Here is a 25218-nt window from a genome sequence, read left to right as displayed (position 1 = left end):
CCACTTCAGGGTTGTGTAATTTCAGAGCGTATCCTAGCAAGAGTTGGCACAAGGCAAGAAATGGCTCTAGAGGGGCTGTCAGTCTATTGCAAGGCTGACTGTGTCAAGTGTGTGCCTCTGTTATACTGCTCAGTTTTTTTCCATTTCTGCTGAAAACAAATAATTAAACCTAACAAAGAAAGAAATGCATCCTTACATTGTAAAAATCTGAAGGAAAAAAATAAGTCTGAACGACATTCATATCAAAATGCCAACTATACTTAGATTTACTTCACAGGTTCAGATCCCGACATTCCACGGCACTTCTGGTATGAGCTAATCAATCTTGGCTTGCATATAAAAGAGGAATACAAACTAGATCAAAATACCACAAATGTCTAAAGTTTACCTGGACCTGCAGCACAGCTGTCCATACACTCCTCGACTGATCCATACCGGTTCTGGTTACCCTGGCAGCCACCATATGTAAAAGACAGACAGTTCTTGGTAACTGGGTCAAAATACCAGTTCATGAAACTGGCACGGCAGGGACCAGTTTCTCTCTTTACCATACAGCGTTCTAGCCAAGTGTGGAAAAAAAAAAAAATACATATCAATACACAGGAGTCACAAAACTGCATGAAATATACATAAACACTGGAAGACCAGGAGAGGCAATAGTGGCACACACCTTTATATGCTTCTGGAATATTTTCAGTTAGGGCCTTTGGGGCAACAGGCTCTATAAAATGGAAAACAGAGCAGGTTAACAACTTAAAACCGGGGCAACCTTTAATAACTCCGGAAATGAATGTAGCCAAGTGTGGAAAAAAAAACACATATCAATACACAGGAGTCACAAAACTGCATCAAATATACATAAACACTGGAAGACCAGGAGAGGCAATAGTGGCACACACCTTTATATGCTTCTGGAATATTTTCAGTTACGGCCTTTGGGGCAACAGTCTCTATAAAATGGAAAACAGAGCAGGTTAACTTAAAACCTGGGCAACCTTTAATAACTCTGGAAAAGAATGCATCTAAATTGTGGTAAAGTTTACCTGCACACTTAGCCTGGCATTCCTCCTTGGTTAGATAGTTGTTCTTGTTCCCCATGCAACCTCCATAGATGAAAGTCTGGCACATCTTTGCATTACTGTTGTAGAAGTAGCGAGGCATTGATGCTTTGCAAAATCCACCGACAGGCTCCGTCAGGCAGTATTCTGCAGGTGAAAGATAGACAGGCATTGCTGTGCACAAGTATGGAGGGAGATTCATGTGAGGATCTCACAAATAAAGTTCAGTGTATAGCATGCCACACTGTGCTATGGTACATAAGCCATCTTACCGTTTCCACTGAACCCTGTGATCAAAACTCTTAGACCACATTTAAGATATTTTTTAATACCAATAAGAACACTATTTTAAAATACTTGACATTTCCTAAAATTGCATAGTGTGGATAACCTGAAAGGAGAGACTAAACTGGTAATCACTAGGACCAAGACATGACTAGAAAATACCTGACATATCGTAAGCAGTTTTATTTTCTAGTCTATTTTTCTGGAATGTTTGAGAATTAAACGAGCAGGTCACCTAAATTTTTCTTTCTAGTTCTTCTTGGATTTCTCAGTAGAACAGCCCCATACCAACTAGGGCCCTTATGACTGCAGCTTTTTCCTCTTCATTAAGCCCATTAGAGAGCTAAAGCCACTTACCCACTTTCTCTATACTGTGACATTTTACTTTGACCAATACTAATTTACACTGTAGTTTGGAATACTAAATGTACTAAAATACCCTCACTTGCACTCTAAATTCCAGCATGTAGTTAACAGGATAAAAATGAATGCATGTTTGGGGTTATTTGTGTCTGAAGTCAGACAAACTTCTTGTATTAAATGATGAATCAGAGAAGTAGAGTTGACTAAAGTATTTGGGAGAACTATAGTTTAGCCATTCAATATATTGTTCATTCAGGAATACATTTGATTGTAGGTGTGGGTAGTACAGTTAGCTTCCCTGTAAAGTCTGCTCTCTTAATAGGTGTTCTGTGCCACTGAAAGCCTAGCAAAATGCCATCTTCCTCCTACAGTGGGTAGGAACATTGATAGTTGCTAGCAGGTTATTTCTACATTTGTCAGATCTGAAGAGGAAGACTAGACCATCAGTACTCTTATGAATTCTTGGAATTAAGAGGATGTCTCATGTACAAAACACATACAAGATCCAGTGTTTGCCAATGCAACTGGAATAAATCTTGATCCAATCAGCAGACTCCACTTCAATCTTTAAAATTGAATACAGGGACCTCTGTCAAGAAATCAGTCACTAGTGAATAAAAAGCTCAGACTTTCTTTGAATTTGGGAGCTACCATACTCGCCACAGATCCCTGGAGCTGGATGCCCAAAACTAGCTGTAAGATCTAACCCACAAAGCCAAGGTCTGGGTTGATGACAGAGCCCAGTTTGAGAACACTGAGGTGCAGCATCACTTCAAGAAAGGAACTGCAGTACCTATACTCGTGCCAGAGAGAATACATACAATGGATCAAGACTTCCTTTAAAACTAGTTCCTCAAGAGCATAGGGACAGTTGAAATCGGCAAGAGTCATTGGGACTCAAACATTAGAACGTTTTTCTTCACACGCACGCACCCAGAAGCATTACAAAAGTTACCAAGTAGTGTGGAAGACAATAGGACTTTAGGGACTGTCAAAACCAGACTTGATATTCTGGAGAAATTAGGTGGATAGGATTGGCAAGCTTTGTTAGGCTGAATGGCTGGTTCATGTCTAATGTTTTCTAATGTTCTAACATTAACCCACACGAGCACTACCTAGATCAGAGTAAAGATGCACCAGTCAACTGTATCAACAGCTGCACAGAATACTGGTCTATACAGAAAGGAGACATAAAAGATTATATTAAAAAAAAAAAAAAAAGCCAAGTAAAAGCATGCCATGACCCAGTAGCAAAGCGTGAAAAGGTGTTAACGGTCAGAAAAAAACATGAGACTCCTAGGCAAAGTCTAAAAAAAATGTGTATTGAAGATGTAATAGTACCCACACCTCTGAACATCAGACCTTCATAGATGTATGGTGGTGTTAGCATTAGGTTAAATCAGAAAGGACTGCTAGTAGTTAAAATACTAGCAAATCCTTCAAGATAACCCATTTTAATCTGCTGAAATAATCTGACTTGACCCAAAATTAATCTTTCAACAGGATGATGATCCCAAACAGAAGTCATCTACGTAATGACTAAAAAGGTGAATGTCCAAAAATGGTGCGGTCAGTTTTACAATTGAGACAGGATTAAGTATCTATGTCAATATTTGAAAATTGTGGTACACAAGTGCTACACCAGTAATCTAAACAGCCTAGAGCAAATCAGCCTGGAAAATGGATCACATATCACAGCAAATAGTATAAGCAAGGACAAGTTTTTTTTTCTAATATAAAACAAGGTCACATTTAAAAAAGGTTCAGAGCTTGGAAATAAGCATCTGAACTTCAGTGTAGGAGTTGGTGAAAAGATGGAATGTTTTTGCAAGTCACCATACACACTTTAACAGACTACAGAGACTTAAACGCTGGCGATTGTTCCGTATGCACATTAGCAGACCTACAAAGTATCATGCTAACACTATGAAAACTTCTTATTCACAATCCTCAATTATCACTTCTGCCAAGCATCCTTTATCATTCTTCAGTTCTTATTATCCTACAGAGACATTGCTGGGACCACACAACACCTAGACACCCAGTATGATTTGCAGACCTTTTGCATTGGTGGCATTAAAAGCACTAGGCCAATGTACAATTCTACCAAAGGAATAAGCCTCAGACTGGTTTGTAAAATGGACACCAAAGATAGATTGTTTGGAATAAAATGAATAGTTTAGTGTATTAAACAAAAAAAAAAAAAATTACCTGCATATGCAGTGGTATCCTCTGTGACCTTATTCTGATCTTCATCCTTATTGGTCAAAACCTGAGGTAACACTTTAAAATGGAAAAGAAACAAACAAAATAATTTTGAGTTACACTACAGGATAAGAATTGCTTCAATTTACTTTTGGTATATTAACCCACTGAGGTTTACGTATCAAGCAAGGAGGAGGAATCGTACTGGCATCACTATGGTTTAAAGCCCAGTTATCTAGCCTTTATGTCACAATCTAATATTGCATATTTGGGCACAAATAAATGTGACAATTAACCTCAATACGGAGTTAACAGCTAAACACAGTTGCTGTTCTAAATTAGAATTTTAGACACCCCTTATATACAAGCCTTACACGTATTGGAGAGAGTAGGCCAATTTTTGGTTAAAAAACAAAAATGGTAAGAGCAAACATGCTTTAAGACAAACTTGCGGCTTCATAGCATTGCCTTATTTTAAATTACCGTCCACCTAATTAGTTGAATCTAACCAGCTGCACTGTTGCTTTTTCCCCCGCCTTGTATCACATTGACATAACAGCAGACCTCCCTTTAAGGTAGGATCTCCATCAATAAAGTTCAGAGTTAACACAGTTAAACAGCTGGAGACAAACATTTTTGGGTGCAGCTAGATCAGTTTAATGAACTCCTTAAATTTGAACAATGTTACATAGCCACAGTGCACTCAAATCTGAAGACTGGAAAGGAACAAGGACAATGCTTCCCATGCTCAAAATGGGAATACACATGGAACCAAGCAGTGACTCTGCAGACCTGCCATTACTTTCTGGCCATTAAAATGTAAATTTTCTACTATAGGAACTTCCTGGGAGGTCATATGTGAAGTCAATAGCTCATAACATGAAAACTTGCCATTTGCCAGGCCAAGATCTTTCAATATTCCTAGGTAAATGTCTTCGCTTAAGTAAAGAAACCCTTAAAATTACCAGATGAAGCATGCAAAATGTCACATCTATATATAAGATTAGAACCAAAAAAAGCACGCACACACACACAGTAAACATCTTTCTCACATACAGTAATGAGACTTATCCAATGTAGCATTACACATGTACGCATTTGCTTCTGTCAAACGTACTTGCATGTCACTCCTCAACCCTTGTCAGTTTTTGCCACAGGCCCCACGTGTCCATTACTTAAGTAACCAAATAAACAGCACTCCGCTGAACATTAAAGTCTCACAACACACACTGTCAGAAGCTTTAAAGCTGAACAATTCAACATCAGACCGACCTTTATTTCATATAGGACCTTTGTTTTAAATGCAACACCATTGTGACACTGGAATTTGGATCTCCAGGATTATCATTCACACATTTTCTTTGAAGTGCAGACCAGTGAACCATCTTGATTGGGTTACTCAGCACAGGGGTAGATTTTTTATTTATTTTTTGCACTGGAAAATTGCACCTAAAATTTCGTTGTACAATGTCTCATTGCTACAATGACAATAAAGATTTTGATTTGAGAATAAACAGACTATTGTGGTTTGTAGTCCAGTGACTTAGGCCGAAGATTGTAATGGATAGTGGTCATTGGCCTTGGGCACAGAAGCATATAGTAGGACGTAACAGATGAACCATTGGCAAGTCAAGAGAAAGTCAATTGTTCAATGTCCAATCATTTGAAATCTATTATGTGCAAAATGTGCAGTGTAAAAGATAAGTAAAACCTTTAAAAAAATAAGCAATAAAAGGTTCCAGAAGGTTGTTTATTAAATTGAAAAAAAGAAAAAAAAAAAAAACCCAACACCCACACACAACCAGACAAAATGATGAACAGCAGCATAAAGAGTCCCCCCATCAGGAAATTATACATTTAAAAGACAGTGCAACAGAATGTCTCCCCCAACAAATTAACCCTGTGCCATCACTTCGCTTTTGCTTTCCGAGTCCTCTGCAGGATATCAAGGCAAAGACCCCATCAACTTGGCACCCAGCTCTATCAACAAATTTTTTCCATCCCATCCATGAATCCTTCTCTGCTGTTCCATTAGAGAATCAACAGGTCCAGATACTCATTCTCTAGCCATGCCTTTAACACACCGGGATACCAGCTCTGGCCTTTGCACTCAAGCTACATCGGCCTCTCTCCTGGTGCTCACCTCATGTTTACTGCTCCAAACCCCCTTAGCCAGCCTGCCTTTCAAACATTAGGTCAATTTAGCACCTCACACACACACGCACAGCACTACAAACTAATTAGACTGCGCAGAACAAGTCTCAGGCTAAATGTGATCAAGCGGCTGAACTCGTGTTATCACAGGGATGGCCATTAGTGGCCTGAGGAGCCATAGTGTTTACAGGCTTCTGTTCAGAGATATTTTTCAAGGAGATTCCAATCCTTGTATGGCAGATTGTTAAAAGATGACCTGACAAGATCGATCGTCAAGCGGAGGAAGCCAAACTTGATGAAAAATATTTAAACTTGTGTAATGCAAAGTGTGGTTACTCCAAGGTAGATTACCCAGTATGTGCATATCGGTGGGCAATAAGTTTGCACCAAGGTGAAAAACCACTTCCTATGGAAAGGGATGAACCTAATCAAGTACCACTGAAATGTGTGTATTTACCATAAACATTTTAGACAAGCTTTGCCTACAAAAGAGATAGTACTACTACTATAAAACAGTTCATTATGTACTGTGGTCAAATCTAGTAAACACATTCCTGAAATGTAGTGAGAAAAGTGCTATATAAATGTAAAGAATTATTTTTATTAGAAAAGGGCAGCACAATTCAACTAATTGACTGGCAAATAAGTTATTTTTGTTAGAGGTTAACAAAAATAAATGCAGCATCCAAGCAAAAGTGAAAGTTGACAGTGTTTTTTCTACAAATGAAGTTTGCCAAAAACGTACATAGCAACAAGTCCAGTTACTAACTTAAAAGGTCTAGCTCAATGCTTTCAAGGCTGCTCTTGATGGCAAGGGGATGAAGGTTGAAACCATTAAGACACAGGAGGCACATTAACTTTTGATACAATGTATTAAAGGAATCTTAAATATTTGCAGGCATTTGATTTGTAATAAACCAAACAGAGGTTACACTCATAATAGCTTACTGAAGAGTAAGTTTGCAACATTGATTACATCTTGCCTGAAGGGGCCTGAGTTGCCTCGAAAGCTTGCATACTGTAATCTTTTCAGTTAGCCAATAAAAGGTGTCATTTTGCTTGGCTTTTCTCTACATTCATAATGGCTAACACGGTACAATACCCTAGTACAACATTATATATTGAAATTCACCTGATCAGCCTGCTGTCTAAATGAAACAAGCAATTTACGAGAGCTGCCTTGATGAAACGTGTTCCTTCAGTACATAGATGTCAACTTTTGAGATTTATTGGCAGTGCCCATTTCATATAAGAGCTTACATAAGTTCAGAGTCCATAAAATGGACCCTACTGCATTTTTTTTCATTGATTTTGAGGCTTCATTGTATGTTGGTATGCTACATCTTCACCTGCAATATTTTGCCTTAATGTGTTCTTTCTGCATCATTATTTGGGTCTTAATGCACTTTATACCGACTTGTGCACATTTTCATTGCCCTGCCATTGTTTAGTACAATAAGCACGCATTAAATGTCACAATCCTAATTAGGAAGCAACATGGGCATCACATGTGCCAAGATTCAAGACTTTAACCAGGAAAGCAGCAAAGTGTTTTAGAAAGTGGAGTAATATATAATGGCTGTGTGATCTATTTTTTGTATTTGCTCAGCTCCTGAGCACCCACAGAGCTGGTGCCTTTATTTCTGCAGCATTCTAAGTAGTTCATAATTGTTGTGTGCTCTACTCACTATAGGATACTAGGCATTTTCACTGAGGTGTCTGGTAAACAAGTCACAATTATTGCAAATGTGGCAGTGCAGAAATTCTGCTGATGACCCACCATGAGGGTTTTTGCCAGGAACAAATGTTCCTGCCCTATAAAAATACACCATGTTCAAGGGGTGTTTAAGGATACATTCTGGTTCACTTGAAAGTTTGTTGAGTTATATACAATTGAAGTATTGATAAAAGGCAACATCTCCCTTCATTCAGCACAGGTAAGTTTGTGAAAGGACAGTTAAGTGGACAAGCGTACAGTGAGAAAGGAATTCTAAGCAGAAAATGAGCAGCATTAACCTACAAGGAGCCTAGAATCTTTTCAGAGAAGAGTACACAACTGCATCCCTGGAGTAAAGGGCATGATCTGGGTTAATGGAATTAAACTTTAGTGCTACGGCGTTGCATAGGGACCTAATTTCAGGCAAAGATTTTTAGTGTGCCACTGGGACCTGAAAAAGGTTATTCATACACAATTTTATTTACAATGAGAATCTAAATGACCGGGAGATGATTCAAGTGTTACACAATGCTAAAGTACAGATGGGCCCCATTTGGTAATGACCAGTCTTATTGCCAGTGTCACCCAGGTCGACCGCTATTTCAAGGTTTCCCAAACAACCACAGCAGTAACAGTGTACTATTCCCTATTTATGCTTGTCCGCAAACAATTTGTACCCCGTTTGGAGGTTGCCTGTTCAAACAGAAGGTATAAAAAAATCAAACAGCTGCATGGAACTCCAGAACTTACCTATGGACGGATGGATGACATTGCTCCTGTCCACACCTAGGACAATGCTTTCCAACACACTGTCAAAGACTGGACAAATGCCGATTGCAGGAGACCCCAACTGCATCATGCTTTGTTCTTTTGACTATTACGATTGTTAACTCAATACCAAAAAGAAGCAAGTATAATTGTTAGTGTTACTGATTCTTTTGATCACTGCCGTACCACTAGGAAACGTTATGTATACACACACTGGTTTAGTAAAGGCTGCAACCTCTAATGAACCTCTTCCCACGGAACATGCACCCACTGCTCGATATCCTAATCCAGGTCTTATTCTCCAGGATAATGATGAAATGAATCCCTGTAAAGTATTATCTGTGTACTTAAGATATAGAAATTGAGGAAAAATGTATTTAGGACAAAAGGAAGGATAAAGTGTTGTGGGAATCTGGAATAAACTACCAAATCAAGTATATGATGCAGGAGAAAAACACTGAAATTTGGATGGAATACTTACACATCTTCATTAGTAACCCAAGTAGCCAGAACGACTGAATGGTCTCCTATAGTTTAACTTACATATTGCAGTTCCTTCAAGAAATTATGTGCCATATGCTCTTGAAGAAGGCTGTTAGAGGAAGAAGGTGCAGTAAGTCATGGCACTTTTCTTACACCAAACAGCTGTGGACCCAAGAAAGCCTAGTTTTATTCTCCTCTGTCCCTCAGTCAGGTGGCCAGATTTCTGTTAGGATGGCTGATTAGATTATAACAAAAGTCATTCTACTTGTATACCTTGGTGTCCACTGTACTTCTGCATGTTAATGTATGGACTTGGCATTTTATATATTTGGCAACCTACAAGCACTGCAAACTTGTACTTCTTGAATAGCATTATATAAAAACAAAACTGATTTAAGTGATTTATTCAGGCAAATATCTGCAGGCAGGACTTGAACATTACTCGGCCCACAGTTAACTAATCACATATCACACTGATAATTTTACAATCAAGTATTCATCTATCAAGTGATGAAATCATCAAAGCTTCCACTAAATAGGACAATTGCTTCCAAAGAACAAAAACTGTTAAGAAAAAAGTCCCAAACACTGTAGATTTATTCCCAAAATAGTGATTTAAAATTTTCTTCCAATGTCCTAGTGTCCCAGATTAAATATCCGTAAATTTTATTTGAAACATTTTTCAAAAGGCAACTGTTGGTGTCACCCACAAGAGTGATTTTTGTTCGATTGACCAAAACATTCCAAAAATAAATTTCTTTAAAATCAACACAATTACAGGGTTTCACGATTGTAATAAGGAAGCAAGGTGTGACCATGAATAAGTGATTTGATCACGAATTGTTTATGACACAGATGTGCAAATCATGTTCCATGAGGTCTAAGATTTTTAGATCTGTCAACACTATCTGTTCACAATAATTTACTTTATATGTATCATGGAAGTAAAAAGAAAGAAACCTACAATTTAAATAGAAATACTTGCACAGTATGGAGCAATTTGAATGAAAAGCTGTATGGCCCCAAACTTGGGAAACAGATGCCAAAAAAGTCAACTCCATTCTCCAGTTTTATATACACTGGGATAGGATCCTGCCACCCCCCCTCTGGGTAAGTGGGTTTAGAAGATGGATGGATGGATGGCTGTAATGAGAAACTATTTTCTATGCAAAAGAAAACAAAGCTAGGCCAAACTGTCCAATCCAGAGATACTGTACCAAGGAAACGGTTTTGTACAGGGAGAAAAAAAAAGGTACTGAACCTTAGCTTTTACAGTTAATTGGAGAAGGGTTCTTCAAGTCCAAAAAAAACTTAAGAGTTCTCACAACTAAATGTACCCCAATCACCAGTGATAAATAAGAGCAATTAAACAGAATCAAGTCAGTCCCTTAGATAGAAAATCTGGAGAGACTTTCCAATGATGGGCACCATACTGTTCCATTACAATGCATTCAGTGATAGGTGCCAGCATTAAAAAAAAAAAAAAAAAAAGGACTCAAGCTTTACAAAGAAGAGGAGGAAAATTCACAAAAGCAGCAAACGCTTTTAAAACTATTTTATACATAAGCTAAAATCTCCATTGCTTCTCCAAAAACAGTTTTTCTATAATTGTACACCTGAACACAACATTCTCCATACATCCTCCTTGCACAGCCCCAGAATAAAAGTCATCCATAACCATCCACATGGAATATAAAGAGCAAAAGCAGCAACATACTTAAGGGGTGGGGGGGCTCTGTATGATCAACACAATGCCATAAAATAATTCTTCCCACACAATGCCCTGACCAATAAAGAAGCAACTCACAGTACGGATAGATGCCATTAAATGATTTTATTAAATGCATGCAATAAAATAAGAAAAAAAGGAGGGTGCACTGAGGAGGAGAGAATGGTGAATGGATCCAAAACCTGGATTCTGCAAGCCTATTCAGACTTAACCTGCAACAAAAAAAACAACCAAATGACTTGAATGCAACTTGAAAATGGAGGAGAGCCCACTAGTCCACAGGAAAGAAAGGACATGCATTTGAAAGCAATGATGAGAAGAACCGCCTCTAAGAGCCCAAGCAATTGGAGACAATTGGCACCCGCCTTCCCTAAAAACATGAGGGACAAGAAAGGAATGATCCTTGGACAGGACCTCCAGTTCATTTTACAGCAAACAATCCATATTACAGCAACATGGGCATCACTTACAAAAAAAGCCATCAGAATTTACCAAAAATCTACCAAAGCCCATTGCAGAGAATCTGAATAAATGACCCACTTCTGTAAAACAAAACATGCCTTGTCATTCCATTTCCCCATGGAAGGTTTTTTTTAATAAAAATCACAAAAAGCTACAATTCAACCCAAAATGTGCAAGCAAATGAGAAAACAATCCATCCAAACAAAATTTAATGGATGGGCAAAATCTTCAATAACGTTGGGATGGGGAAGGAAGCTCACTTGGACTCAGAAACAAACACTTAAGTCTTTGTTGGGGTGAAATAAAGAAGCAAAGTTTAGTTATAATTTTGATCGAGGGATAAGCATTTTGAGAATCTAAACCCAAGCCTTTAAGGCTGTAAAGAGTCTCCCCATTTTATTACATAAGGCACTATTAACAGCATAGGCTGTAACAGACCTCACAAACCATCTTCAGACCACCCAGCTCATCTAAAAGGTAAAACGCGTGGAGCATAAAACCATAATTAGATGCTCCAAGTAGAATAAACAAAGAAAGCAAGCTATCGCACAGCAGAGATGCTATTAATGCAAACAAGAGAAGCAGAATGCTAATATTCATCATTGAATGGGGGGCTTTATGACCTTGGGTTCAAAATCCCATCCATCCATCCATCCATCCACACATACACAGTGAAAAATCTGTTTCTGCCTAATGAAGGAAGTTCACAACACACCCAAAGGGCTTTCATTGTTAACTTCTGATTTGTTTGAAAGTTTGCTGTGTAAAAACACAACCAAACTAACTGAACATTGAAATTAAGTAATCAATACTGGGGATTTCGTACAAAGCAAATGGACTGTGTGTGAAAACACATTTACATGGTATGTCTTTCCTGAACCAACTGTCATCTGTTTCTCCACAATATACTGTACACATACTTTCCGCATGCTTTCATTTCAATTTTCTTTATTGCAACCGCAACCAAGTGCATTAGAGCAATCATTCATGCAGGATGGGGTTAGGAGGAAGTGTTATTTTTATGACGAACTGCTTCAAAAAGCTAGCCAGTATGTACAGTATGTCACAAACAGCAAGAAACATTCAAGGACAACACACAAATGAAGCATACCAATTGGTTCTGAACCCACCATTCAGCCTAAATCATGAAGTTAACATTTTATTGCAATCCATATACTGAAAAGTCAAAGTAATCAGAGCAGGGAGATGTGGTAAGATTACAGGACTATACCGGGGTAGGACTGACAACTTTAAGACAGCCACTAATACACCAGTGACTAAAAGGGATTGCATAAGGCCTGTGCACTTTTCCTCAGAGTATCAGTCGTGTTTTATTAGCTTTTGCAGCACAGACACTCTTGTAACAACGAAGTGGAATTAGGGCTCTAGAGAGGACTGTGTATTTCAAACAAAGTAGGCACACAATGAACCCCAACTTGTAACCAAGCACAGTGGGTGTACAACGGACACTAATTGCTAGCAAATACTAAGACCATACCTGCCATAAGAATCGCATCAAAATGGATTTGGTTTTCATTGTTTTTCTAGTAAATATTTGGATGCCACTAAAGCCATTCATAAATAGTCTGAAACCGAGGTGCAAAACTCACCTCAGTCACTTTAATGGGAAAGTAACTACATTATGCCTACATTCCACATTTTGTATAGCACATCAAGACATAATATAGCTGACCTGTACCTTGATCTAAACAAGACTCATTTCATCTCAGGCCCAATTAGTACATGAACGTTATATATTTAAAAAAAAACACCACTGCCAAGACTTTACCTTCATATTTTCAAACAAAGCATGTATTTTACATACTGGCACAAATATATTTTATTAACTGGATATATCCAGTCACAGAACTGGCTGAAGCTTGACAATTTCCCAATTATTCCACAAAATAAAGTATCACTGATTTTGGCATCAATTGTCCAAGCAGATGGTCCTAAAAACTCTCAAATGTAAACCATGGAGATCCATTATGATAAGGCAATGCTGTGTAATCTACAGATTTTAAAACACTTTAGTTCACTGTGAAATGTAAAGGAGGGATTCTAACAAACATTTTATTTTAGGCCTTACCCATGCGATTTTCTGAAAAAAGTAAAAATCAAACAAACCCTCTCCAATTCAGCTGGAAAGACGTCCTTAAAAGATCACTCCCATCTCCCACATTTCTACTTCTTGAGTAACTCCATGCCAAATGTTCTCTACCCTCCACCAGCCCCATAGCTCAGCCCCAAGCACACCCATCAGCACCAACACCCAGAATAATTCAACTCACCTGTGCCTTGGCCACAGAAGCTCTGACAGTCCTCCATACTCAAATAGTTGTTATCATTTCCTGGACAACCACCGTATATAAAAAGCTGGCAGGACTGGCTGGTGGAATTAAAGAAAAAACGAGGAAATGAAGCCCGACAGGGGCCCACCGCAGGTGGTGCTATGCAATCGGCTGAAATTAGGAAAAAAAAAAAAAAATTGACTGTAAAAACAATATTCAGTACACTTTACACAGACAAGCCTAAATTAAATCCACTATTCACAACCCAAAGGTAGGTTGACTTGTGAAAAGGGAACACTGAACATATAGAACAGAATTGGAAGACAGTCAGTAAGGCATTATGCAGGCATATTGCTATTGGTATAAAGCAGCCCCAGCAGTGCTTGACATACCTCAGCAGAATAAATCATTGGCTGAAAATCCTCAGTGTTGTCAGGGAAAGGATGTGCAGCACTGTTCATAATTGCACTCCATTTAGCTTTTTTTTTTCCTCTCCTTTGCTACTACCTCCAGGGGGTCCAGAGTGTGTCACATAACTAAGCTTGTCCATTTAATTAGTTTGCTAATTGTGAAATGATGTTACCAGCCCAACAGATAATAGAAAGGAAAAGGGAGGGCGACTGTCCATTACAGATTTTTACAAAATGTGAAGGATGTCAATACCCACATTAACAGGATGCTGTCTCCTAAGGGGGGGGGGGGGGGGGGGGGGGGGGTTTTGGGGAGAAATTGTGTGTTGGGGCTGGGTTGTCGGGTTAGGACTCTGCTCTGTCCTTTCTTATAGTTTGCAGTCTAAGACAAGTCCAGCCTGTCACTGTTGGGGACCCCATATACTTGTAGAGTGAACCAGCTCGACATTCACTTCCAGATTAGTGAACAAGCATACAGCCTCTTTGGTGCAGTGAAAAAACAACCTACTCCTTGGTTTTGAGAACGTTAAGATGCAGACAATTGTTTCTGCACCAAGAAACAAAGTTATCCACCTGACTCCTATACTCTGTCTCATCCCCTTATAAATACACCCCATAAGGGCAGAAAAATGCAGAAAAAGACCTGGGGCCTCATGTATAACGCCGTGCGTAGAACTCACACTATAACATAGCGTAAGCACAAAAGCGGGATTGTGCGTACGCACAGAAAAATCCAGATGCAGGAATCTGTGCGCACGCATACTTTCACGTTCTTCCACTACATAAATCCCGATTTGCGTGAAAAGTAACGCACGTGCACGCGCCTTCTGTCCCGCCCCAACTCCTCCCAGAATTACGCCTCTTTGAATATGCAAATCAATATAAATAGCCTTCTGTGAAAAGACAATGGGAAAAGCACGGGAGAAAATATAAGAATTTCAGCGAATACCAAGTGGATGCAAAGGAAAAACTTACTATTTGTTGGTTTAAACAGTGGTATAATCAATAAAAGAAAGTTGATCGAGTGACAGAGTGTCTGAGAAACTCGAAGGCTCAACTTCACAAAGTCACACAGTGCCCGAAATAAAAAAGAAGTCACATATCAAAGTCGCCGTGAAAAAGCGAGTCGTAGCCCACCATCTGAGTGTCATATGAAAGCTTATTAGGGTACAGACAAAAAAAAGGCATACAGTGGGGAAAAAAGCACGAAATGTCAACTTTAATCTCGAAATTTCCACTTTAATCACGTAGTTTATTTTGCCATTAAAGTAGAACATCATAAACAATCTTAAAATCGTTTAATTTACTAGTTTCTCAAATCCCATTGTAACTAAAGTGGCATGTTAAATGCTTTGTTCTGTATTTGATCTTCCATGTGCTCTGTGTGTGAATCACTACCTGCTTTTTAAACGGGCTTTCTCTTTCTCCGACAGGACACATAATCCATTACATTCGTGATATTACAGCTCTCTGAATAATTAAAATACTGAGATGTATACGCGATATCTTTTTCATGATGATAGGAATGAAAGCATGTTATTAAACATGGGAACACGGTGGCGCAGTGCTTGTTCATGTCTCACGCAAGAGGCTTGCTGCGCCATGCGCAACCTTCAATGAAATAATTTATCACAGCAGTACTGTCTCTTTCAAACGTACTAACCTCCAATTCCTGTCCTTACTTTTCTTTCTCCAAAAACTCAATCGCCACACAATAAGCTATGTAATAGACGTGAAGCCATCTGTAAGCTTAGAACTTCGATTCTTCAAAACTTTTAAGGAACATTGAAATATCTTCGTAGTACATGTTTAATTATTATATCCATCTATCTTTCCAGTGTCGCGTCAGCACCAGCAAGAATACAGCGCAAGGCAGGAACAATTACTGAACTAGCTAGCGCTGCGGCACCGTGTCCTCACATGTTTAATTATTAACAATACAGATTATTTAAATGAAGTTAGTTTTATCTGTATAATATAATCAACATGTTTTGCTGCATTTCGTCTTAGAAATGAATACCGTCATCACATGTAAATACGCGCTTTATAAAGTGGCGCAGGTTGTGCAATATTATAACTGTAGTGCAAGTTTACAGTGGGGTAATTGTACTTATATTATAAGTACAAACAGTTCTACAAGGAGCACTTGATGGACTGATTTAGTGCCTTTAGAGTTCTTGGGATGAAACTGTTTCTAAACCGCGAAGTCCGTACAGGGACTAAAGCGTTTGCTGTGGCTCAGGCAGCATTTGCTTCATGCTGTGTACCGATATTTCTCTTTCCAATCAGCTGCTGCTGTGATTTCCCACTCAGATACAGTGATATAAATACTCCGAGTGGTGCAGTGAGAGTAATATGGAAAAAGATGATCTGCTGTGGCAACCCTTAACGGGATCAGCTGAAAGAAGATGCAGTGAGTTACAACGCTAAAGCAGTTATGGTATTTGGAATACTATGGCTATTCCCTGGACCATTGTATTGCTACAGGTTAATTACAATCAGATGCATTACACTAATAAACAATATGCAGTTAATTTCAGTGTATTTATAAAGCCGCGCCAGGAATGTGGATTTAAGAAAGAAAGGTGATCACACAGGAACAGTAGCACTGCTTTGACACTGGGTGCCGCCAGTCTGCAAAACCGGGCGGATAAATTGCGTACGCCAAGGAATGAGTTACCGTGGAAATGTGCGTGGCTTTACGGCAAGTTTAGGTTTTATACGTCGCGATTTGAGCGTGGAAAGGTTCGTACGCAACATTTCTGTGCGTACGCACCGTTTATACATGAGGCCCCTGGTGTTATATTTGTAGTCTGAGGTTTACAAAGTAAAGGAGATATGACTGTTCCTGGTGGTGTTCCAGTATTGCTCACAACAGTGTCAGAGATGGATTGTCAGGAAAATTGCAGTTTCTTAGACTTGCATTACCCAGGGCAACATTCGCTCATCCACCTGCATACCCCTGAGCTGACCTCTTAACAGAGGTGGCAGGAATATATTGACACTGGAGTAGAAAAAAAAAAATCCTCAAACTGCTGCAAGCTTTATTCATAGGAGAATATGATTATCTTCTCCACAAGGCTTATCCTCCACAAGAAGACTTAAGTCCAGGACCACTCTCAAAAGGTTTTCATGATGAGACAAGTGTCACTGATCTGTAGTCATTAGGTGAAGAGACACCTGTCGCCTTTGTAACAGGAGGCATTCAGGATGTTTTCCACAACAGCGGAATGATAGTTGTGAACTTGTTACTGGCTGTTTGAAGTGGCAGAAGTTGATGTAGTAGGGATGGTGGGGGCATTGGTCATTGGAGGAAGGTGGCCATGGGAAGGAAAATCCATTTAAATAAAAAAAAATAAAAAATAAAAAAAAAAAAAAAAAAAAAATGGTTCAGGACACAAGTTTCACTCAGAGCGTTTTCTATTTTGCCTTTGTAAACTTCCTTTCCTTGGAAAGTACTGAAGAAAAAGCCATGCGTCCTTTGGAGCTTCTTTGTCAGCAAATTTGAAATCCTTCCCCCCCAATAATATATGCTGGGACAAGACTGTTGAGACCACTACTTCAATGACTATGGCTTCCAACCACCGATTTGGAATCCGGAACACCGGTAATTCTAAAAATGGCAAAATGTAAGCAGTGTGCACCCTTATGTACTGCCATACCTTGGTACCTTGCCTGCCTTGTACAATTTAAACCCTTGCTTTAAGCAGGTTCAGAAAGGGCTGGATAAATCAAACTGACATTTACTTAAGCAAAAACCATTGATAATTCTAGTCTAGTGAAATCTCTCTTGAAATTTTCTACTTGATATATAGATTGTGGCACTGCGAAGAAATGTAAGTCAACTGCTTGATCACTCATGGAGACCTGCAACACAGCCAATCACATCCCCTGAGGCAAGGGCCAAGTAACCACTGCAACATAGCCCACAAAGCAGGAAACCTAACAAAACGAAAGTTTTGTGCATGGTGTTCTTCTCAACACTCAATCTTTTAAATAGACAAAGATATCTGGTGACAAGCAATAAGCAAGTACAACCAGTCAGTCTAGAAAAGCCACCTGCCCTATCCCCACCCATGAGACAAATGATGGTATTTCTCCAGGGCATAAAACATCATGTACAAAACACGCTTGAAAACAAACACGTGAGCTACAGGGATGGACTAAAGATTCATGCAAAAAAACAATGAACATTCTCTCAACCTCGTTTTGTCAAGTTACGGGTCATGTTAATAGTATTTAGCTTCTAGGTTATACTTTGAGGAATCATTAAGGAACAGAATGCCTTACCATATCTGGTTTATATAATTTGTTGCAGGTAGATTAGGTACAACCTCATAACACTTGTCAAGTAAGGAACACAAAATTTAAGGTAAGGTTGTTATACTTGCTAATCACAATCCCTGGAGAGTGGTGACATGCTGAATTATGATTAGTACATGGCAAATAATTTCAAAACTTATTTTCAGTGTACATGTAGCAATGATGACCCAATAAAGCTTTAAAATTTATTACCATTTCTACTACCCAAACCACCAGTAGCACACTGAAAGCTAGAATATCCTCCTGACCAGTCCAAGGCATCAACAAGCAGATGCTATGAATGCTTTCAATTCATTTTCATATACTAGTAATGATGTTGCCTTGGAGATTTGAGAAAACAAGTTTCTAATAAAAAAGGTATACAAGGTCAAACTTAGAAACACATAAAAAAGGAAAAATAAGAGATGTGCCTCTAGTGTTTAAAACCTAGAAGAGAAAATAATTCAATGAAACTTTACTGGAAATACATAGGCGACAAATATTAAATCCACTCATTCCTAGTCAGCAAACACTAAGCAGTGAGAATGACTGTTTAAGCTATTTGCTTAAAAAAATCCAATCACTGCCTCCAATTCATTTTGAGACATTTAACCTGATTGAGTTTAAAAATCAAAGCAATTTCACTACAGCTCTAGCAATAAAGATAGAAGGAGTTATCTATATAGGATAAACTTGTTTTTTCAGACCTTATATTCATTAATTGAAGATTTTTTATTGTAACTACCTGAAAAAATATGCAGAGTGGCCTTCTAAAATTAGAAGTTGAATAAGTCCACCATAATGGTCAACACCCATGTGATAGAGGATACTTTACAAAACAAATCCTCAACAAGGATTAAAACAGTTTCTGTCTATAGAAAGGCTCAAAGTAGTTTAGGATTGAATGGGGAAGAGTGTAGAGAGCACAGAGTCTCAAGGTAAATTACCAGCTAAGGATTAACTAACTAAGTCAACTAGTTAACCTAGCCTGCAAGTGGAGCAATAAGCAACTGAATTTTACAGTCAATAGTAAAGTACAGTGAGGGGTGATTATTGTCTGCTCTATCAATGCAGATTTGTGACTGGTTCACCTCCCCACTCCTAAAGTCTAAAACCATTTCTTTAGTTTATGTTCAAGGTGTGGTTGTTGGTGTGACGCTAGTTAGCCAGATTGTTAGTCTCCTGTATGCAGTCTCATTGTCTTTCATGACAGATGACTGGTGTCATCAGCAAATTATAGGATTAGAGTCAATCTGACTATACTGACAAGTGAAAAGTATGAACAATTTTTGAGCTCAAAAAAGCAGGTCATGTGGACCATGATTGTTCTGTGTCAGTGGTGATGCTTTACTGCAAATTCCAACTTGCTGAACTATGCCTGTTAAAAAGTTAGATATCCTGTTAAAGATGGCATTGTGCAGCCATAGTTCTAAGCTTTGTAACCTGTATGGAAGGGATAATGGTATTAAAAGCCGAGTCATAAGCAATTAATAGCATCCCAACACACATTCTAACTATCTAGGTGATGAAGATCAGTGTGAAGGGTCTGTGATGCAGCAACCACCTATTTGGCTAGTAAACGGACAACACAGGATCCAGATAGGCAAGAAAAATGCTGCTGCTGTATGACAGCACAAGCATTTTTTTTTTCTCTTTTTTTTTTTTTTTTTTTAAAACCAAAAGGCAAGAACAACTGGACAGTAATCATTCAGACCCATAATATTCCACACCATAAATTAGAAATACACTAAATCAAGCAGAAAGGCTCACACAGTAATCACACACTAATCCCATATGCCACTTACTACTTTGACGAGACTAACTAAGTTTTGGGCAGGCTGCCATTAACTGATCATTTTAGTGTCCCCTTCACACCTCCCATTTGCAGTCCGACAAGCAATACTCTGCAACTACTTCCCCTGCCCCCCCAGACCGAAACTAACAGATGAGATCATTTGTTTGTCATGATAATGTAAGGCCATGCCTGAGAGGCATGAGACATTCAGTTGTAAAAAATGGTCATTTAAAGGATAATGAGACTGAAAAGTGAATAATTAAAAGTAATAAAACCTATCCAGTCCATACCCTTCATCTCACAGCCATAATTAGCAAAAATCCCTCTATATCCTAAAAATCATGATGAGATGCAACTTTCAGCACTGCATATTTAACTAGCAGACAACTTAACTAAGGATCCTTACGTAGCAAAGGGCACCCCAAAGTACTTCCAAGAGATTTTTTATTTACATGTATTTTGTATAATTGAACTACTTACTTCAATTTTAACTTACCTACACTTCTCGGCCATAAACAGTTACAGGTGAGGAGTGAATTGGTAACTTGAGCAGATGAAGTCAAACACCAAACCACTAAACAGCCTTCATACTGCTAAATATTGAAACTACATATCCTGGACTTATTACAAGCACTCCCTCTAACAAATCCATGAAAAACTCAGTCGTCAAGCAATGTAAAGATTGAAACATAAGAATGACCTTTAAAGTCAAAACAGCTGACACTATGGCAAATAAAGTAGCAGCAGAAAGTCAACATTATCCAAGCCTACTTATTCCAGTAGAGGCTCACATTGAACCAGATTTGAAAACAAGAACTAGGTCCATAAAGGATATCTGGACTATGTTAAAGAATTTACTAGTAATGTAACATTCTCAAATTCATGCAATTACAGAGAAGAGTTTATTCTTTGAACACCAGGGAAAAGGAAGAACTAGCCCTTGACAGCATTATAGGTCCATTCAAGCACATTCATCATACACAAAGCCAAAATTAGAATCTACCATTAAAATTGACATACTCAAGACCATAAATTTAATAACCATCTCTAAACAGTGTGGTAATAAATCACCTTCTTTATTAACATAAGGGGGAAGGGGGTTGTCTCCTAATCATTTTTTACACCAACAGATTCTGCTTAAGGTGTTTGACGGCCATCTCCGTCTAAACAGAGTTCTTTAGATCTCGGTGCTCAGTCCCAGGATACAAACATTTTTCTATACTTAACATTCAAAGAGAATTAGAATTCATACTATGGTTTTTGAAATAAATACGTAATCCTAAATCTAAAGTAGATTAAATAACTGGCTTGGGGCTGGTAGAACTCCAAGGGAGTCCGGTTTTTAAAACACAATATGTTAGCCAATCACATCTATCAAGACTATACCATATTTACTGCAAAAAAAAAAAAAAAAAAAAAAAGTGCATGGCTTCATTTAAATATGTACAAACAGCACAGTATGCAGTGGTTTACCCAACTCTGCAACCTTAAGAGCTACTTCTGCTTTTTAATATGTTATGAATGTCATGTTGCTTGAATGGCATTTGCTCTAAGCAATAATTAACCAAGCAGTCACATCTAATGGGAAGAACACACACACCCCTTATTGTCTACAATTTAATGGGCAAAAATTACAGTGATTCAGAGGAGATTCTAGTGAAAACACAGCCACTCCTGCAATTAAAGGTCCAGCAGTCCAACAAATTAAGAAACAGGACAAAATTATGTATCTGGCTAGTCCACTCTGACTACCAGCTTCAGGCTGCTTATTTAAACTAAGACACACTGGCCAGCCTTAGTGGCGAGAGGTAAAAGGATGATTTAGCTTAATTATAGGGAAGGTCAATACTATTTTAGGACAACAAACAGTATTTTAATGGTATACAGTGGAATGAGAAAAATCCAAACTTTATTTAAAGATAGGCTTGAAAAAGCAACTCAACGCATACCAGTGCTGTTTCAGGCAGGTTTAACAAGAAATCACTGGTATTATCATGCTATCTAGAAAATGGCAACATAGCTTTATTTTTCAGATTGCTCTTTTTAAGCCTTAGAAATAGTCTTCTCAAATTTACTACATAGTTAATTTACCCCCAGGACCTTGCAGCAGTGGGTGGAATATAACTCCAAAATGGGGTAGGAGTACAGAAACACATTCACTAAGATTGGCTTTTCCCTAATTTGGTTAATTGATAACCAAACAAAATGACACCTTTTATTGGCTAACTAAAAAGATTACAATATGCAAGCTTTCGAGGCAACTTGCATATTGTAATCTTTTTAGTTAGCCAATAAAAGGTGTCATTTTGCTTGGCTTTTCTCTACATTCATAATGGCTAACACGGTACAACACCCTAGTACTCCAAATTAGGGACAATTTCACACTTGAGCATTCTAAATTTTCAACATTTGTTTGCCATTTTTCAAGCAGTTTTCCGGAGTTTAAGAAGCGTTTTCAGGGAAAATGTTTGACATTATTTCCTTTCCCCATTTTGTAGGTTGAGTTGTTCTGGTGGTGGTGTGCCTACAGAATGTCTTCTGTGTGGTTTTTTTTTTTTTTTTTTTTTTTTTTTTTTTTTTTTTAAGTGCTTTCAATCTTGGCAATCACAACACTGAAGAGGAGTTGTAAGTGCAGATATTGGGTTCAACCTGTTCTACAGCACAGGATGCCTGGAGGACAGTTCTGAATTTTCTATGAAGAATATTAGGATTACACATGGGTGTCTAAGTAAATAGGTGATTTGATATTGTGTTTATAATATTTATAATGCTTATTTCTGGCACAAAAAAAAACTTCATAGCGTTAATTCACAATAAACTTGCCTGCACAAAGTTGTGGCAACAGCAGCAAGCATGTGATCCGTTTGTCCAGGGACAGCTAGTGAGAAACAAATTAAGCAAATGCATAGAGTGTACTCGGGTGAAAACTGTTAGACATTCTATTTGTAAACATAAATCCATGCAGGGGAGTAAATTTAATATCTTCAGTTTAGGGTCACAGGGAGCCAGTGCTTATCACGGCTGCTCTGGGTATAACACAAACAAATGTGGTGGATGGTATGCTGTTCCCCTGCAGTGCATAACACAGTCAAGCAGAAAAGAGTATGCTGCATGCAATTTAGTAACAGAAGTCTTTGAAGGTGTCCATTTTTAATTCAGTTATTTGATAGTATTAAACACAGTGATGTGGTGGTATAGTGTAAACACAGTGATGTGGTGGTATAGTGTAAACACAGTGATGTGGTGGTATAGTGTAAACACAGTGATGTGGTGGTATAGTGTAAACACAGTGATGTGGTGGTATAGTGGCCAATGTTCATACCCTAGGGATGGATTTTTTTTTACTTCATAGCAAATGAAGGACTAAATGTGTTTTGTTAATTGAGAAGTGTTACTGACTTTTGTAGTATTCATTGTTAATAATGCAGCTAAACACACTCACTAATATTGGTCAGCCCACAAATGCACAAGTAGAGCATGCAAACCCCTTTCAGAAATTGGCACTGTGATGGCAGTAGAAATTACATTTCTGCTTGGTCATTCTGCCTATATATGTAGAAGCATTGGTACTAAACTAAATGTGTGCCTAACATTTGTTCAGTTCTTCTCACTTGATCGTAAGCTATACGTATATTTGACCACTCCCTCAATAGCCGACAACCAAATGTTAGAATAACTGCCAGCTATAAGGCATTACTACTGAAGTGATTTTGCACCCCCCCCCCCCCCCCCCCCAAAAAAGGAAAGCCAACTATGACAAGTGTCATTTGGGTTCAGTATTTATTTTTGAGTTAATGTTCTTAAGACTCTTTACGATACATAGAAAAAAAATACCCTGAGAAGCGGCCACAACATGCTCAGGTGTAATTAAATACGTACATTCATTACACATGAAACGAATATTTTGACCACATCAACACTTTCAATATTATCAGTATATGCATATTTGGCCTGTATGATGAAAATTTAACAAAAATTTGCCCTGAATGACAGGTGAGTGGGCAAAAGGAAATAATGCTGCAGAAAAGTAGCACCTGTACTTGTTCATTGCAGACTACCCGATTTTCAAAAAAACATTTTGGTGTCAAAATAATCCTAGTACTAAGAAAAAACATTCACTGGTGTGCCAAAAATCCACAGGGAAAAAAAAATAAAAAACCTACACAGATTTTAGAACACAAATTCCAAACTTGATCATACAGTAGCCTTGCAGGAAACCAGAGGGAACTTCAACCCAGGCAATCAACAGTCACTGGTTACCATGTAAATACATATAGACCAACTCCTAGTGTGTACACTTCAGAGGACTTGTTGTAACTAAATAGACTAAACACACTATATGTGAGGGACTGCAGTGTGTGATAAACTAGCATTCAATCCAGGATAGTATTCTGCCTTTCACAAAATGTTGGGCTAAAGCAACCTGAAAAAGAGAGAGAGAGAGAGAGAGAGAGAGAGATCGATCTGCAGCCATGGTCAAACACATTGACACATTCTAATGTAATCTGTGGACTAATTGACATTACATCCTTATTTAAGGAGTAGAAATATGTAATTCCGATTATATAAAAAAAAAAAAATTAAAAAAAAAAATTTTAAGGACTCCCACATTTTAAAAGCATTTTCAAATGGACACTGCCAAAACAGCTTCCCAGTTGAAATCACCTTGGAATAACCTAAAGGAAAGCATGCATGAAAGCCTCTAAACAAAATTAGTTTTGATTATAACTAAATATATGAAAGTCAAGTACTGTATTTGTTTCTATTCTAGACAAGTACACCATGTAATCAATTTAACATCGACATCTTCATCCAAGCTAACAGATATTCTAGTTTACCAAAAAGCATTTAAAAATAGACTCTGAAAGGTAAAAATATTCAGGTTACGTCTAGTCCCAGAGGCTTCTTTTAATTATTCTCAACCGTATAAAACAATCAAATTATCATCCAAAGCAGCTGTATATCCATTGAATGTAAAAACAGTGGGGCAGATGTTGAATAAGCATCTCTCTCTACAGACAGCAGCCTCAATGTTGTACATAACTGATTTATGGTACACCATCTGGGATCAACAGACTGTTTATCAGATTGTGTCCACGAAGTTTATGATTGGTGATAAAAAAAACCCTGTACTTAATGTTCCGAATATGAACTTTTAAAAGTCCTCCTCAGGATTAAGTCTAATGTGAAACGTTT

At 38.2% G+C, this 25218-nt stretch overlaps 1 protein-coding gene and 1 long non-coding RNA gene across 5 annotated transcripts in view; both read right to left on the bottom strand.

The window, feature by feature from the left end:
• Positions 1 to 25218, bottom strand: part of LOC127525901 (uncharacterized) — a 508475-nt gene that overhangs the window by 177752 nt on the left and 305505 nt on the right. The gene's annotated exons all lie outside the window — the stretch shown is intronic.
• The window catches only part of spint2 (serine peptidase inhibitor, Kunitz type, 2), a 43144-nt gene that overhangs the window by 14387 nt on the left and 3539 nt on the right, over positions 1 to 25218 (bottom strand). Inside the window, exons 2-7 of one of the 4 annotated variants that reach the window (XM_028797344.2) lie at positions 13516 to 13686; positions 3918 to 3989; positions 1044 to 1205; positions 900 to 950; positions 671 to 721; positions 389 to 559 (exon numbers count right to left, since the gene is read on the bottom strand). In XM_028797344.2, the coding sequence (XP_028653177.1) occupies positions 389 to 559; positions 671 to 721; positions 900 to 950; positions 1044 to 1205; positions 3918 to 3989; positions 13516 to 13686 (678 nt within the window). Of the gene's footprint in view, positions 1 to 388; positions 560 to 670; positions 770 to 899; positions 951 to 995; positions 1206 to 3917; positions 3990 to 13515; positions 13687 to 25218 lie in introns of all 4 variants that reach the window. The other 3 variants (XM_051918890.1, XM_028797345.2, XM_028797352.2) reach the window with 3 other exon arrangements.

Source organism: Erpetoichthys calabaricus, chromosome 1 (assembly GCF_900747795.2).
Source record: "Erpetoichthys calabaricus chromosome 1, fErpCal1.3, whole genome shotgun sequence".
NCBI classification, from domain to species: domain Eukaryota; kingdom Metazoa; phylum Chordata; class Cladistia; order Polypteriformes; family Polypteridae; genus Erpetoichthys; species Erpetoichthys calabaricus.
Note: the sequence above shows the minus strand (reverse complement) of the source record. Positions and strands in the feature narration are given on the sequence as shown.